The following is a 13,350-nucleotide window of genomic DNA, read 5'->3' on the forward strand; positions in this document are numbered from 1 at the left end:
ATTTTGAATAAAACTGATCAGGTTCCATCTGCACAAACAGCAAATGTGCCACTTTAATCATCCACATTAACTGCGGGAGGTCTCACTGCCAGTTTGCAAGGAAATGTTCCACTGTTTCAGTCCTACAGTGAAAGAACAGCTCCTGACAAAAGCAACTGCTGTTCTGATGCATCAACACACAGCGCATAATGCACCCTGCATCCGCGTACCCCTGCAAAACACACACACACACACACACCGACACACACAGTCCCACCCCTCCCTCGTTCTTTACCTGAGCTCTCATTCCACCCTAATCAGAAACTCTTGCCAACATCAGCGGTAGACCTCACGGCAGAGCTCTGCAGCCGGTGTCACTCCCGGGCACTTCGGGGGGTGGGGGTAGGGTGAGGTGCCCAGTGGGAGCTCATTTGCAATTTATTACTTGAAACAAGCAACTTGCTTCTCAGCTATTTGAAGAAGCAAGCGCGCAGCAGCTCCAAGCGCATTCCCTCAGCGTACGTCAGCACCTTCAACTTCTGCAAGGCACGGGGACATGGGTGATAAACACGCCGGTAAGACAGGTCCACGTGTATTTCCCTGAATAAGTTATGAGTTGATTTTGTTTGAGTGTTTTATATTTCTGGGCATAGCGTTGCTTATTCTTTGTGGATTGTTTGAGCGCACACTGCGGAAAACAAAGCGCATTCTATCTTTGCTGTTATATGATCTGCATGCAACAGCGCAGGGGTGCGCTTTCATAAGCTGAGCTACATCTGAACTGGAGGATGCCGATGATGCTGTATCTACTGTATGTGCAGTAACCATCCAGAGATCAGCACATAGTTCAGTGCTGCAGCGCGATGCTGCTGTTCTATCCCGGTGTGGCTTAGCTCTCTCTACCCCTCTCCCCGTTATACATCTTAAACCGTTCCTGTAGCTAGAACCAAGATTTACACCATTAGTCTACAATTTTTAAAGCATCGAAATTACATATGAACTACAACTTGTATCAATATTAGCCCCGCGTTCCATGTTTCCGCCCCCCAGAGTTGCGCATGGTAGCCTTCCTTTACTCTATCGGTGCTGTCAGCTGCTTCAGACAAAAACTGCTGGCTCTCCACTTTTTATGGGCGAGATGGATGTGCTGCTGCCGGCGGTGGTGTGGCCTCAACGATCAGCATGAGTGTTGTTGACAAAGCTTTTCAACTCTGTCAGTATTAGTGGCCTTGTTAAAGTAGGGTAACCTTCTCTCTCATTGCTAGTCTGTCCTGAATCATCCAGATTTTATAGTAGAGTACTGTAAAATACAAAAGTCATGGAGTATACTGTACATGCCAAACTAACTGGACAACTGTCTTGTACAGTGATTACATTTCACCTATAGGCTCTAATCCCAATTTTCACACTTCTTAAACCCACTTTAGAGTTTACAGAATTATTCACTGATCACACACAGGAAAATGAAATGATCACTACCACATACATGTAAAAATACTTTGTGATTCACTGCCATGTATAATGTCCATCCTCTCTTACTGTTAATGCGTTCTGTGCAGTGACTACATGCTTGTATTGAAATTTAAGTCGAGTCTTAGTGTCCAGTTATGTTTATGATTCATTGTATTGGACCTTGTGGGTCTTTGTACTTAAAATGTGGAAACATTGGGACCATGATGACAATACAAATCAGCTGAATCACTTTTGTCATTATGGGTCACGACGCTAACTGTATAGCCAATTCAGTGATGTGGTTGGTTCTTTGGCTGCGCTAACGTCTGAGCATCTGTTAGTCTGAACCTTACTGTTGTGGTAGTGTGTCTAACATATGTTGCCTGCTGTGACCAGTCAGACTTGTCTCTTTTATTTGTAACTGTAAATGGGTGACCAAACTAGTTGTGTGATGGCCTCATGAGTTCCGCCTAACAGTATGAGCATCATCTTAAGGTGGTCCTCATATGTTATGCTGATGTCTTTAATTAAATTAATGGGGGTCATGTAATATTTCAGCACAGGATTACTACACTCAGTGCACTGGATCTAAATACTCATTTCTGTTTTAGAGCCATCAAGTATACAGTTGCACATTGTGGTTGGTTAAGCCCTGGACATTTATTTGTTTGTGCTGGTGAACATGAAGCAGATTTCAGGAGGCGTCTATTCTAGCAGATATAGCATTTGTCATTGAGTCAGGTGTCTTCCCTTCTAAGAAAGCAGGAAAAGCTCTTTACACACAAACACACCTGTACTTAGTGCTGCTTCCCCTCTTCTCTTTCCTTGTCTGTTAAATCTCCTCTTTCTCCGTCAAGTACATGACAGCAACCTCAACCTCTCATTTCTTCTCCCTAGTTCTTTAATCTTGTCTAACACCTGCTTTAAACCCCCCCCATTTCACTCATATGACATGACAAATTCCCATCAGATGCACATTTTGGAATTCACTGAAGCTTTGCATGTTCATTTTCTTTTCCAGCTGTTACCAAAGCAACTAGCAGGGAAACAAGACACAGTTAATGGTGATTTACATGCATGTCCCATAGAAACACACACAACAGTATACATGTAGAGCCAGCTATAAAAAAATAAAATACAGTAAAAGCCCCCTGTTCCCTCCTGATAACTTAAAAAGCTAGCTGCATCTCTGACATTGTGATGCTACCTTACCTGTCACGCATATCTTGTTGCTGAGGTGCTGTACTCAGACCGAGCCCCTAACATCTACGTTGCACACTTGTCATTTTTCCAGACCTTGTTGGCAGCTGTAGCTCACATTAACAGTTTTGTGGTGCGCTGATTTTAGCAACACGGCCTTTTTGTTTGCAGAACATTACATTTCTGACATTTCCCCCCCCCCCCAAAAAAAAAAAAAAAAGGTAGCCACCATCAGCAGTGACTCAGTGTTGCTGTATGTTTTACTCCATTCTGCTGATTCAAATGTCTTCTTCTCTGTATAGGTCGTTGGAGATAAACATAAAAACCAATAAGCAGTTTAAAGGTCCATATCTGTATTTTGACATGCTTTTAGCTCCAACCAGTTTACCTGTTTTACATCATTTCTGACAATTTCAAAATATAACTTATGTTTATGAGATCACAAAACATTAAAAGATCAAGCATGTTAACAATATATGTGGATTTGGGAAAATGGGCTAAACAAGCAGTAACATTAAAGAAGCTAATGGTGAACAATAAACAATATAATACTTCTAAATCTGTCAAATTAGGCACCAAATATGTGATGTTTTTGCAAGTCAGTACTGCAGTGAAAATATTCTGCATAACCTGTCTCTTATGTGTAGGTTTTAAATGATCAAGTGGTTTTTTTTGTATGTTTTGCAATGATCTGTTTTCCCACTGTGAGCAGCTCAGTTGTAAACACTTCAAAATACCTGACTCATTCTAACAGATATTTTACAGATGGATTATTTTTAACTGTGTGTTAATACAGTACATGTTGCACTTACATCTGTTAGATAAAACATACTTCCAATGCGTTAGACAAAATTTTGTATTTTGCTTTGGTCAAAAATATTAATCTGGCTGGATTTTGTTTAATGTAGTAGTTTTTAGTACCCCGCTGACATCTCTGCTACAGCACCCTAATCCTCTATGTTCCTCCTTCCTCTGCATATAGTAGTGATTGACTCATGCAGTAGCAAAGTAGAGAGGGAACTGAATATACAGCAGCACTATCATCATATCTGTGACTCTGGGTCTGATGCCAGCTCCCTCCACACTCCTCTCTGACCTTTCTTTTTAACAGGGACGCTGTTGCTGAGGCATTTTGCTGACCTAAAACATCCTTTTATGCATATTGTATATATTATACATAGTGAGGGCATGTTTTCAAGATAGATGATGCCATATAATTAGTTGTCCTTGAGGTGCAAAGTTATGTGAGTGCAGGAAAGAAGAATGTTTGGAATTTAATGATAAAAAGACCTTAAATGCAGCAGTGTGTAAACTGAACGCTGCAGTAAAGGTTATGCAGGATGTCTGTTCACTACACAGCCTCAGGAACAAACATGTCATGTGTTTGCTTTAGTGAATCTGAATACATTGAAGAATAGAGATGATACTTTCACTATCTCTCCCTTCATCTGGCTTATTTGGTCAAGTCTCTTATTTTAAGCAGAGTCCTTTATGTTATGGCGCCCCCTGGAGTTAAAGGTTGCACATTGTCTTGCTATCAGTCTTACAACTCAAGGCAGTGCTAATCATCCTAGGCCAAAATGTATACAGAGAACCTTGAATCTTGGCATTTGGTTTCTAATTGGGTTCCATCCTTAGACCACACTGATAATTAATTAGTTGTTAAATATCACAGGATTAGCAGTATTTCTTACTCATAGTCATTTTTGAGTTCCTACATGGTGGCACTATTACAAATCTCTTATTTAGTTTACCACATCTTTGGCCTTTACAACTGTTGTCTGAGGGGCTCCATCAATTCTTAGGCCTAGACGTGTCCTCAAAGTGATGAGTCCTACTGTACGTAAACAGTTTTGACGTGAGCACAACCTGGCATGTGATTTCACATACTAACCGAGCAGATGGTAACACTGCCAAACATATTCCATTAATCACTCCTTAGATAAAGTGCTGCTGAGATGAAACCATTTTTTTTTTAGTTTTGTCTTATTTCGTTGTTCATGTCACTATCCTTTCCAACATTTTGTTTCCTTGTGTAAACTATCTGTAGTGCAGCATTATATAGCAAAGTGTACTGGAATATAAGTATGTACAATATTTGTATTTAAATGTTTCCATTATGTGCTTGCTCCACTAAGCCTGCTTTAATTTTTTTTTTTTTTTGCTCCACTTAAGAGAGCTTTAGTTACTTTATAAAATTAAGTTTTAATATACAAATATATGACAATGATTCAAATTTTGTTTTATTGTAACTGATTAAACTCAACAATATGTAAAAATCTTTGCCAGTTACAGCAATAAAATACTATTTATGCACTGATGTATCACTAATAGACTAATAGAATACCTCGTGATACAATTCATAAAAAATGTATCTGTTATATGCCTACAATGCCAACTTTTAATTAATTATGCAACACTCAATACATAACTTTTACTTGTAAAATAAATACTAATGGAGTATTTAGGATCTGAAAACGTCTTCCATTCCTGGAAAATATTATTTATGCTGTGTACATGAAACTATTTTCACTTGAATTTATCATACAGAATCACCTGACTACTTTATTTAAGTCAGTAGCTACACATGCATTGGCTTCATCATTGTACTTAGAGGAGAATTCTAAATAAAGTTAATGAAGCTTTGCATTTCTCTTCTTTTAACACTCTGTTAATACACTTTTATTGACACACATAGCCGCTGCACTAGTCGACACCGTTGTGACACCTGTGCTTTAATAACGCACTGACTGAGCCATAAACTTTCACGCACTGAGAAAACATCGCCGGGCTGCAGCTGACGTGGGCTCTGTGCTGTCCGTGTGTTCCCAGTGGATGTGGAAGGAACAAAAAGAAACACTATCGGATCATGGGTTCTAACATCTGTGCAGCTTCGGACCGTGAAGCCCCTGTTCCCTTAATTTCAGCTCCGCATTACCTCACTCGTGGCCGACCTGCCACTTACCCCTGCAGTTTAACTTCGGCGTGCATGCATGCTCTCCCTCTCTCTCCCTCCCCCCCTCCCCTTCCTCTCCCTTTTCCTGCGATTACGTTCGCTGCTGGTGAAGACAGGAGACACGGGGGCGATGTACAACTAAGAGCACATTGTAACGTCCTTGCGTTGCCTGCCGTGGCGGAAGAGGAGTGTGTGCCGTGAACGCGAATGACCGTCGGCGGATGAGAACAGGATAGAGAGAGAGGGAGTGGGGGGGAATCACTCAAGATGCTTCGTTTTAGCGTAATTTGTCCTGCAGACTGTGCCCTTCTGGCGTTTTGAGGGCTGCTGTGAGCCTGTAGAGAGGGGCTGGCTGGCTACGCTATGCTGCCTGACCCTGCTGTGTTGTCATAGCGTTGTCCGATTGTTTGGATTGAGGAAGGCTCCCGTCAACCCAAATCAATGAGGATTCTGAGGCCATTCCTTCAGAAAGGAGCGCATATGCTGCAGTGTTTCTGTGGACAACGATCGAAGTCGACCACTATCACCAACGGTGAGAGACAAACATAGCACCATAGCCTTATAGCTGCCTTTGATTTGCATGCTTTCTCTCTTGAGTGAGGGGGGGGGGTGGATGGTTTCATTGGCCACCCGAGGGTGTGGGTAAAAACTTCCAGTCTGCAGTGGAGAGTGTCTCTCCTTGTTCTTCTCGCATCTGACCCGAGTTTTGTGTGCAGTCTTCGCCTGCAGCTGATAGCTGCTGGCAGTCGGCATCAAGCCGCACTACTCTGGAGAGAGGCTCGAGATACTTTATCAGACTGAGCTATATTTGCAGACAAGCGAGTACCAATGCCGCATCTGAAGCGGGCCAAAAAAGGACAATGCAGGGATCAAGTCATTAAACTTCAGGGGCCTGGAGATGCAGCGTTGTCTTAGGGTTCAGCACCAGGGACAGCGCTCCAGGGCAGAGGCTCCCAAACTTTTCATGTCCTGATTTCCATATGAAACTCAATCTGAACCTGGATTTGATTACATTTAGTCCAAAGAGCCCTACCTGCAGACAGTTATATCTCAATTTAAAACTACCTATCAGTTTCACTCTTATACTGGATGATTCTAACCTGTAAAATCAGTTGAAAGCGGAATAGGTTTTTTTTTCTTCCTTCTGTACATATAATTTATAATTAAATGACTCCTCATTAAGGTGACTCCACCCTCATCACTTCTCCAGGCTCCCTGAATGTCCCCAAACTTCACTTTGGCATGAACTGCATTGTTGCATGCTGTAATCAAAGCACAGTGTTGATAAATAGTGTCAGACAAGCTACATTTCCCATTAAAAGTGACTTGCTCTGCAATATTTCCTCCACAAACTGTATGAAGTCTCAATGACACATACACATGTGCACTCAACAGTCACTGGTAATGTGCATAAGAAGCCATGTCTTCTAGTCATAGCTCAGCAATTTACTGCATTGCTGCTGTTGTTCACTCATAACAAAGCTACAGGTTCTAATAAAAAACAAACAAACAAAAAACATCCCACAGTATTTGCAGATTAAGACAAAAGCAACACACTTCTTATGCCTCCTCCTGTCATTTGCACTACATAGGATCTCCAGTAGTTTCAGCTGGAGCAACTCTCAAATTCAGGGCAATTAGGAACTCCATTAAGCACAACTGATTCCTCAGAGATAGATGGACCAAAAGCAGGACACACAGTGGGATCTGTCAGAAATAAAGAACTATTATCCTTTATCCTGCATCTTTGCTCACTGTTAGATGACCCTCATGACCTCAATCAAAACTTTATGAGTCAGCTGGATGCAAAATAATGCAAAACATGAACGTGTGAACCTAGGTGAAGCTGTGTCAGCTGAGGACTTTTGTTGAAGTTTGTTCCATATTTTTCAAATTGCTTGTTCCTTTACAGGTTTAACCTTCTCTGTTTTTTAATTGGTGTGTGTCTCTGCTGATCATCCAACATGTCATCTCAAAATAGAGATAAAATCTGATGAGAGCAGACTTTTGAGATTTTAAACAGACACCTATCACCCATGCGCACGGACAATGAAACAACCAAACTCTGATACCTAAAGATACCACAAGACTCAATAACTGAACATATTTCATACACACACACACACACACACACACACACACACCTTAAATCACAGGTCAAACAAACACACTTACAAAAAGGGGCCAAACCCATAGACTCCTGCATAGCAATGCATCATTCAACCCTCTAATATACTTGGGCCCAATCAGGATCAAAACGTTATGCTGCAGATTCAGGCTCTATACCAAAACTACATTCCAGTGAAAGATGTTTGTGAGTAGGCTACAGTGTTTGCACCTGCATGTGTCAAGTGTGCATCGGGGTGTTCTTGTGCTAAAGTTAAATAGTTTGGATGTCAGGATTGCAGGATGTTTATCTAGCTGCCATTCTAACTGTTTCATGTGACTGTTTGATTAATATACTGTATATCAGGGTTAATTTAAGGTTCCTTTGGGACTGCTTTATGTTTCTTATAAGGTGACTGTGTTCTGTAAAATAAGCTTTGTCACATACAGTAAATGCTGGGACCAATCCATGGCACTTTCGGTAAAGTCAGACACCCAAAACTTTATTGCAAGTTTCAGGATGTTATGCTTTGTTTGTTTCAAGCACAGTTTGTTTTTATGATTAACTAGATCTATCTAAATAGCTTTGGGTAACATTTGGTCATTGCTGCACTGCTTGTCTGTTTTATTTTTAAGCACAATATTAAGATTACAAGCTAATATGGTGCAGATGATCTTGTTTGCAATGCAGGGCTCTCATCTTATATTTTTCTGCGCTTAATGTAATTTAATTGTGCTCATTCATATGACTTGAGTGTTGTGCAGTAGTAGTTATTAATTATAAGCAAACAATAAGCTATTAGTGTGGTTGTGAGCACTGTGAGCCACTCGTATTCTCTCGTGTTTCCACCCTTTCAGTTGTCAAGTTAGCATAGCAGACATTACACAATGAAAACTAGTTCAAGCTATTGAACAAATCTGTGAGTTATCTTGAGGACAAACTTCAGAGAACTCCATTAGTTTCTCTGAGTGTTTGTAGTTTATTCTATCTCTGAGTGTTTGTAGTTTATTCTATCTCCACAAGGGGGCAGCAGATATAAAGAAATCACTCTTCAATGCTACAGTTGAATGCTACAGTGGTGGCTCCACAGGGACATGGAGGCTCTGGCTATTTCCTTTCATTTTCAGCGATATTTATTTGCCATACTGCACTGTATGCTCACTTTTAATTAATAAATCTGATAGCATACACAAGAACTAGCATAATCTGATAAAATAAAACAACACCAGCTGTATATACTCATTGGCCACTTTATTAGGTACAGCTGTACAATTGTATGCAACTCAGTGCAACACTTCTGCCTTAACATCTGTGTTTACAAAGCTAAAAATGTTTCAGATTTTGGTGAAATTGTAATAACTGTTAAAATGCAATTATATGTTTATTATTAAACATGAAGGTGGTGCCATACTGGACTATATTCAGAAGTGCTTCTAATGTTTTGACCCTCTCATGTATGTAGCTGGGGAGGACAAAAATACAGAGACACCTCTGAATATAATGTGGTCCAATACAGAACCACGTTTAACTATGACCTCAATAATAAACATGTATTTGAATTTATACAGTTATTACAAAACTGAAACATTTTTAGCTTCGTAAAAACAGATGTTAATGTGGACACCTTGCAATGATTTGCATACAATTGTACAGGTGTACCTAATAAAGTGGCCAGTGAGTGTAAATTGAAACACATTCAACATTTTACTTCATTTTTACACAGTACTCAGAAATGTTTATGCCATACAAGACAAACAGCATAGTGGCACACTGAGGGTCAAAAACATTTTTACAATGAAGACAAACGAACCAGCCAACATTCTCAGTGTCAAAATCATTTTAACTGACACTTTAAATGACTGTATAATATCTGCAGTGCATTTCATAGCAGCAGTGTTTTATCACTTGCGGATGTATCTCTGGTGAATTGAAGTGATCATCAATTGTCTCTGGTAGAGGCAGGAAGCCTAACAGATCCTCATTAGGGACGTTTTTCCCCCTGACAAAGATATATGTTCTACGCCGCAAGATCCCTTTGAGTAAGCTCATGTCACACTCCAAACCACCAGCGGATTTTGTCTTTTAAAGACGCACGTAATACACACTCCAGCACATTCAATGGAATGATGAATTTTATACAGAAGTTATTACTGATAGCCTATTTCTTTATGCTGCAGTGGCATTCATTTCTACCACTCACTGTCAACTCAATGGGAAAACAAAGCCGGATTAAGGATTGAAGTTCAGACTCTGACTGACTCCAGCCATCGGTTTCTAACTTCTCCTTATTCTCTCTGTCTCGCTCTGGGAAAAGATTGTATCTGCACTTCATTTCTCAGTGCCTTACATTTAACACTTCCATCCATTATAAGTAAATCTTTGGTAAAGGGGAGCGGACAGGGCCAGTCATAAAAGCTTCTCCCTTTCCAATCTCTCTCGCTCTGTGGAAAGACAATGTCAAACTGTGTCCCACAAAAAGTCTTTTAACAGTTTCATGCTGTTTCATCACAGAGAGGAGGGTTTGCTGTGGTGTACTGTGCTGCTGAAGACTCACATGTTCTTCCTCCCACATTGTGTGTGCCTGAATGAGTGTGGTGTGAGTTTTCCTCAGCTCGTGCAATAAGAGACATGAAAAAGTGCTCAGATCCCTTATTTAAGTAAAAGTAGCAGTACCACAGTGTAAAAATACTCTGTTACATGTAACTCTTGCATTCAAAATGTTACTGAAGTACAAACGTATTAGCATAGAGACATACTTAAAGTATGGAAAGTAAAAGTACTCATTATGCAGAATGGCACAGTTAACATTGGTGTATTTCCTATTATTGGGTTATAATTACTGATACATTATTGTGTACATCACATTTAATGTTGTAGCTGGTAAAAGCAGAGCTAGTCTTAACAAACCTAACTAGTTTTAACTTATAATATGAATTACCAGTAGGTAGGAAGTGCATGTTCCACTGAAAATTAATAAAGTATTGAAATTATACTTCATCTGGTTTTGAAAAGTTACTAGTAACTAAAGTTTTAAAATGTAGTGAAGTCAAAGTATGCGTATTAGCATAGAGACATACTTAAAGTATGGAAAGTAAAAGTACTCATTATGCAGAATGGCACAGTTAACATTGGTGTATTTCCTATTATTGGGTTATAATTACTGATACATTATTGTGTACATCACATTTAATGTTGTAGCTGGTAAAAGCAGAGCTAGTCTTAACAAACCTAACTAGTTTTAACTTATAATATGAATTACCAGTAGGTAGGAAGTGCATGTTCCACTGAAAATTAATAAAGTATTGAAATTATACTTCATCTGGTTTTGAAAAGTTACTAGTAACTAAAGTTTTAAAATGTAGTGAAGTCAAAGTATGAAGTAGCACAAAATAATAACACTCAAGTACTTATACCTAAAAAATGTATTTAAGTACAGTATTTGAGTAAATGTTTCCTATTATTGGGTTATAATTACTGATACATTATTGTGTACATCACATTTAATGTTGTAGCTGGTAAAAGCAGAGCTAGTCTTAACAAACCTAACTAGTTTTAACTTATAATATGAATTACCAGTAGGTAGGAAGTGCATGTTCCACTGAAAATTAATAAAGTATTGAAATTATACTTCATCTGGTTTTGAAAAGTTACTAGTAACTAAAGTTTTAAAATGTAGTGAAGTCAAAGTATGAAGTAGCACAAAATAATAACACTCAAGTACTTATACCTAAAAAATGTATTTAAGTACAGTATTTGAGTAAATGTACTTAGTTACTTTCCACCACTAGAAAAAAGGAAGAAGCGCTGGCTCACACACACACATTTTCAGGCCATTTCTTAGTGTCTTTGTATTGATTTGCCTTTATTCTTAAACATAAGTCATAGCCATCCCCATTACGCAATGAAAACAGAGCATCTGTACAGTCTTTCTTAGTGTATGACACGGGCTGTTGTGCTGTTTTAGTGTGTCATGTGGTTCATTTTATTACCAGAGGCCCTAAATCATATAATCCGTGTGTTGTGTCACTATCTGGGTGTCAGTGGTGTTTATGTTCACAATCTGTGTGTAGAAACCTGTTGCAGGGGGCATTTAATATGTTCTTTATGGAATGTGTGGTCAAGTGGTTTTTGAAAATGGCCTAGCTAAGAGTAGTGTCTTATCAGCCTGAGCTGATTAAGATGTCTCTGAGCTGCTTCTTTAATAGTGTAATGCAGCCTTTCTGCCGTCTGACGGGGCCGATTTATAAACTGATTTGCAACTTTAGATTGAAAGTGCAATTCAGTGAGACATTTGTGAAATCACCCGCCCCCCTTTTAGATCCACCCACCTAGTATTTACCCCTCTGCCTTTTCCTTTTATATACTGTATATCGTTTTATCTTTCCTTGTATACCCCCTGAGAATTACTAATACAAACCTCGATCACGTATGATTGCGTTAAGAGTTGGAGAGGGTGAGTGAGGGGTGAGGAAGATATAGAGGGGGGGAGAGAGAGGCGACCGTTCACTGCCGTTGTCGGCGATGTAACACACCGACAGCATCCAGTCGGGACGCACTAGAGACGATGCCTCTTTGTGCGCTACAAAACAAAGCGCTGGTGTGTGTTGGCCTCAACTAATTGTTGCTTTTCAGACGAGCATCCCTCCCTGCAGGCTTTAATTACATCTCTGCAGCATCCTTGCAGAGCAGCCTAGTCTCTGCTGCCGATTCCATTTTCCGGCTGCATTTATCGGTGGCATCGACGGAACCAGACACTGGACTGTGATATCGGGGCTCCTGCACGGCAGCCCGGACCGGCCGAGGACGTTCCCATTCATCAATGTGCGCTGAATAAATAACTAGTAAGAAAGTTAACATACTTTTCTTCAGACACGCACGAGCGTCCTGCAGCCTACATGGATTTAGGTTGATGCGAATTATCAAAAGGCGTCGGGAAGCCAGAGGAGAGGCTTCTGTGCAGATGAGGACAACGAAGTCGTGCTCGTTAGACGCGGCACCGTTCACCTGGAATACCCGAAGCTCTCCAATGACACGCATCAGCATCAACTTCTCAACGCTGTTGCACGTTTCCACGTCTGACATCTCGGCCCGTGTGTCCTATAGCAAGTAGGTTTATGCTTTTTGTAGGTTAGATTGTTTGCTGTTGATTCGGAGCCCCGTGTGCCATAAACTCGCGGCAGCTGAATCACACACTAGTGGCCCCCCAAGAGGATGCTGCCTGAAGTGCAATGATGCCTGGGACTCGGAGGATTTTCTAAGCAGGATGACATTTAGTTGAAACACTCGTGGACCGAAACACAGAATCTACTCTCTTTTTTTTATTGCGCAAAGAAGCCGCATCAAGATCCGACATCTGCCGAACTAGACTCTCGGTTTTCAGACTAGGTTCGGGGAGATGGCTGCGATCGCCAGCTCCCTGATCCGGCAGAAGCGCCAGGCGAGGGAGTCAAACAGCGACCGGGTCTCCACTTCGAAGCGTCGCCCCAGCCCCAGCAAAGACCCCCGCTCTATCTGCGAGAGGCATTTCTTAGGGGTCTTCAGCAAAGTCCGTTTCTGCAGCGGCAAGAAAAGACCCGTTCGGCGGCGACCAGGTCAGTGCTGTAGATTTAATTATATAGATATATATTTTAAGTATGTGTGCTATGTGTGCAAATGG

At 40.6% G+C, this 13,350-nt stretch overlaps 1 protein-coding gene across 4 annotated transcripts in view; it reads left to right on the forward strand.

The window, feature by feature from the left end:
• The first annotated feature begins 455 nt into the window (after positions 1-455).
• The window catches only part of fgf12a (fibroblast growth factor 12a), a 36,108-nt gene continuing 23,213 nt past the window's right edge, over positions 456-13,350 (forward strand). The window contains exon 1 of one of the 4 annotated variants that reach the window (XM_020595702.1): positions 456-554. In XM_020595702.1, coding sequence (XP_020451358.1) covers positions 536-554 — 19 coding nt within the window. In that variant the 5' untranslated portion in view covers positions 456-535. Of the gene's footprint in view, positions 555-5,682; positions 6,120-11,213; positions 13,286-13,350 lie in introns of those variants that run through there. The other 3 variants (XM_020595701.1, XM_020595699.1, XM_020595700.1) reach the window with 3 other exon arrangements.

This window comes from Monopterus albus, unplaced genomic scaffold, assembly GCF_001952655.1.
Source record: "Monopterus albus unplaced genomic scaffold, M_albus_1.0 scaffold28.1, whole genome shotgun sequence".
NCBI classification, from domain to species: Eukaryota; Metazoa; Chordata; class Actinopteri; order Synbranchiformes; family Synbranchidae; genus Monopterus; species Monopterus albus.